Source organism: Myotis brandtii, unplaced genomic scaffold, assembly GCF_000412655.1.
Source record: "Myotis brandtii unplaced genomic scaffold, ASM41265v1 scaffold17, whole genome shotgun sequence".
NCBI classification, from domain to species: Eukaryota; Metazoa; Chordata; class Mammalia; order Chiroptera; family Vespertilionidae; genus Myotis; species Myotis brandtii.
Window position 1 is genome coordinate 9531458 of NW_005356259.1, and position 3190 is coordinate 9534647.

At 50.5% G+C, this 3190-nt stretch overlaps 1 protein-coding gene and 1 long non-coding RNA gene across 4 annotated transcripts in view; one reads left to right on the forward strand and one right to left on the reverse strand.

Annotated features, from left to right (window-relative positions):
* HOXA10 (homeobox A10) overlaps nucleotides 1-2355 on the forward strand; it is a 9251-nt gene extending 6896 nt beyond the window's left edge. Inside the window, exons 1-2 of one of the 3 annotated variants that reach the window (XM_005862963.2) lie at nucleotides 15-734; nucleotides 1148-2355. In XM_005862963.2, coding sequence (XP_005863025.1) covers nucleotides 713-734; nucleotides 1148-1422 — 297 coding nt within the window. In that variant the 5' untranslated portion in view covers nucleotides 15-712 and the 3' untranslated portion in view covers nucleotides 1423-2355. Of the gene's footprint in view, nucleotides 1-14; nucleotides 735-1147 lie in introns of those variants that run through there. The other 2 variants (XM_005862964.2, XM_005862962.2) reach the window with 2 other exon arrangements.
* LOC102243335 overlaps nucleotides 2267-3190 on the reverse strand; it is a 1416-nt gene continuing 492 nt past the window's right edge. Inside the window, exon 2 of the long non-coding RNA XR_313402.2 lies at nucleotides 2267-2515. This is a non-coding gene — a long non-coding RNA (uncharacterized LOC102243335). The remainder of the gene's footprint in view (nucleotides 2516-3190) is intronic.

Below are 3190 nucleotides of genomic sequence, written 5' to 3' on the forward strand. Positions count from 1 at the left end.
GGCAGGAGCAGGAAGCCAGGAGTCCGCGCAGCAGCCGACCGGCCTTGGCCTGAGCTGCAGGCAGCCTGACCTTGTGAACTTGCTTTTTAATATTTGGGCGTGGGGACGCCGTAAAAATTCATGTCCAGCTTAGTGCCCCACACCAAGACGTCCTCTGCGCTGGCCTCAGCTCACCCCGGCTGGGGGCGAGGATCCCGGCGAGCAGCCCCCCTCTCGTGCCTGTCCTTCGTGGGCCGGAGCACCCTCACCCGTGGTCTGGGCCCCGGCTGCGAGGCGCGGCCCACGCGGGGGAGGGGAGGGAGGGAAAGAGGCTCGCCCGCAGATAGCACGGATGTTTGTAAGGCATCCAAAATAAGCAGCCGCCAGCACCAATAAATAAGCCCATTAACCGGCGAAGTTCGAGTTTACGATCCCCCATGCTTTTTTCAAAGTTGCTGCAGGGGCGGGAATCCTTGTTGCGGGTAGAAGAAAGGCAAATCCGGCCCGGGAGCCGGGGCCCTGAGCTGAGAGGCAGAGAGGGACCTTTTCGCTTCCCCTGGAACTCAGAGTCGCCCAGACTGCATGTCCCTGGCTCCTGGAGAGACGTGAGGGCAGCAGGCCCTTGACCCCAATCAGTTGTTTTTTTTTTGTGCCTTCCCCAAGTCCCAACTATGTCGGTCTTCCTCTCCTCGCCAGGCCTTGGGCAAGGAGGGGGCTGCAGTGAGACACAGCTATGCTGCCCACCCCCCTACCAAGTAAGCACCCCGGACCCCAGGCTGGGGGGGCTACAGGAAATGCTTGTATGTCTTGGGGCACAACTCAAAGAAAAAATTAAGGCATTAAGTTCAAGGTATACAGGCCTGTCCTCCCAGGCCCTTCGTTCTGCAAGCACCTGGCAGCTTTGTGCTAAAACAGGTGTTTGGAAAGAAGTGGATGAAAATGTGAATTGGGAGGGTGGGTGTAGATTGGGGGCGCACTGGATTTTGCACGTTCCTTTTGGAGGAACTGCTCTTCCTGGGCAAGCAAGCTAACGGGGAGCGGGGAGCATACCTCTCTGTGTGTGACTTAGGGCATCCCTCTTGTGGCAGAGGCGGCCCAAATTCACCCTGGTAGTCAGCCCGCATTGCCTCGATTTAACCTTCTCCTCTTTATTCCCTTAAAATGCCAGGCAATACCAAAGGCGAAAACGCAGCCAACTGGCTCACGGCAAAGAGCGGCCGGAAGAAGCGCTGCCCCTACACGAAGCACCAGACGCTGGAGCTGGAGAAGGAGTTTCTGTTCAACATGTACCTTACTCGAGAGCGGCGCCTCGAGATCAGCCGCAGCGTCCACCTCACGGACAGACAAGTTAAAATCTGGTTTCAGAACCGCAGGATGAAACTGAAGAAAATGAACCGAGAAAACCGGATCCGGGAGCTGACAGCCAACTTTAATTTTTCCTGATGAAGCTCCAGGCAATGCCGTTTCGTTTTTGATTGTTTTCCCCCCCTGCTTCCAGAGAGCCATTCTCCTCCCTCTGTCTTCGGCCTCTTCCCAGGAACTCGCACCTGTGCGAGCGCCCGTTCCTCCCTCCCACACTCGCCATTTCGCTGGCCATTACATCAGTGCAGGGCTGGTTTGTTCTGACGTTTTGTTTCTTTGTCTGTTTGCTAGGTGCTGGTTTTTTGTTGTTGTGTTCTGGGGGAAAAGCCATATCGCTCTAAAATCCTACGTAGATAAAGATTGTCCTAAGTGTCAAGTGCGAACTGGGATGGTTTGTCGTCTGGATGACTCCACTGCTCAAAATGGCCCCTGTGCTCCCGGTGGAGCTGGTTTCCTGCGGGGGGCCGGGCAAACCCAGCCGGAGGCCAGGTCCCATTGTAGGCGCTGAGGTGTCTGGCCTGAGGTCAATGGTGCAAGGAGCCACCAGCAGGCTCCCGGGCCTGAAGTGTTGGGCTGTGTTTAATCAGGGGATCCAGGCCCTGGGTTTCTTTTCTCTTTCTTCCTTTCTTCCTTGGCAAAGAGAAGGGCTTATGGGCATGGGCATACAGGTTGACAAAAGGGCTTGACTTTGGCTGATTGGAACATGGAGGGAGTCAGGAAGATGAAATTTTCCTTCCTCTGTAAGATATCCCAGCTTTAAAAGAAAGAAAGAAAAAGAAGAAGAAGGAAAAAAAAAAAAAAGACCAGGATAAGGAAACTCCTCTTCCAGTTTGTGTAAGGTCTTGCATTGTGGGACTAAATTATTTCCCCTTCCTCTGAATTTTCATATCTTCTGGCTATAGATAAATAATCTGATGTAGTTCTGTTTATACATGTGGATTTAGTGGATTTTTGTCATAAAGTAATCGTTACCACTGGTAACACACGACAAGCACACCACAACTCTCCCTATCTTGTGGAGGTTTGTCCCCCCCACTTTTTTTTCTTCCTTTTTTTTTTCTTTCCAAAATTCATGGAAGCCGAGGAGGGCTGGGGCAAGCGGAATAGACTAGAGAAGGGAGACATTGTTTGGTTTCCTTTATACTGTGAAGTTACATGCATAAAAGGGTCAAACCTGTAGGTGCAGAAAAAGAAAAAAAACTATAAATGCAAATCTGTATAAATGTCTATTATTATGAAAAATTGCCAATCTTGTTTTATGCAAATGCATTCTATCGTTATTATAAATGTTAGTTCTAGCTCTATTTACTTCTAATCTTAAATCAGAATAAATTAATATTGTAATGCTGCTGTGCGTGGAAAAAAAAGATGATGTTTATGTTCTTATAGAAGAATAAAGCTGTGGAATGAAGCTTTTTAATTTTACCTCTTTTTTTGCCTTCTTATCTTCACCTTCCACTTTATCCCGTCCACCACTTTTACAACAGGAGGACTAGCCCGCGCCCCCTGCAATTACTTTAGGCATCTATTTAAATATTACCTAGACAGTCGTAATTTGTCTGGGCCCTATAGCCCTGGTGCCGTAAGGTTTGTCGGCTTTTGTTCAGTTTTATGACTTGCTAGTATATCTGGATTGTGGCTGTCTTGGACCGGTGGTTTCAGTTGAGAGAGGAGCTTCATAGACAGAGGAAGCCAAACAGGATTTCTTTCGGGAGCCCCAGGGAGGCTCGCACAGGCTGGTTATTTTGTGGGTCCCCTGGTCCTAGATGACCCCCAGTCTAGGAATCCCCGGAGCAGGCTGGGCCCACAGCGCCTCACTAGCGTCCGAGGCAGCGATTAGGTAGACCGC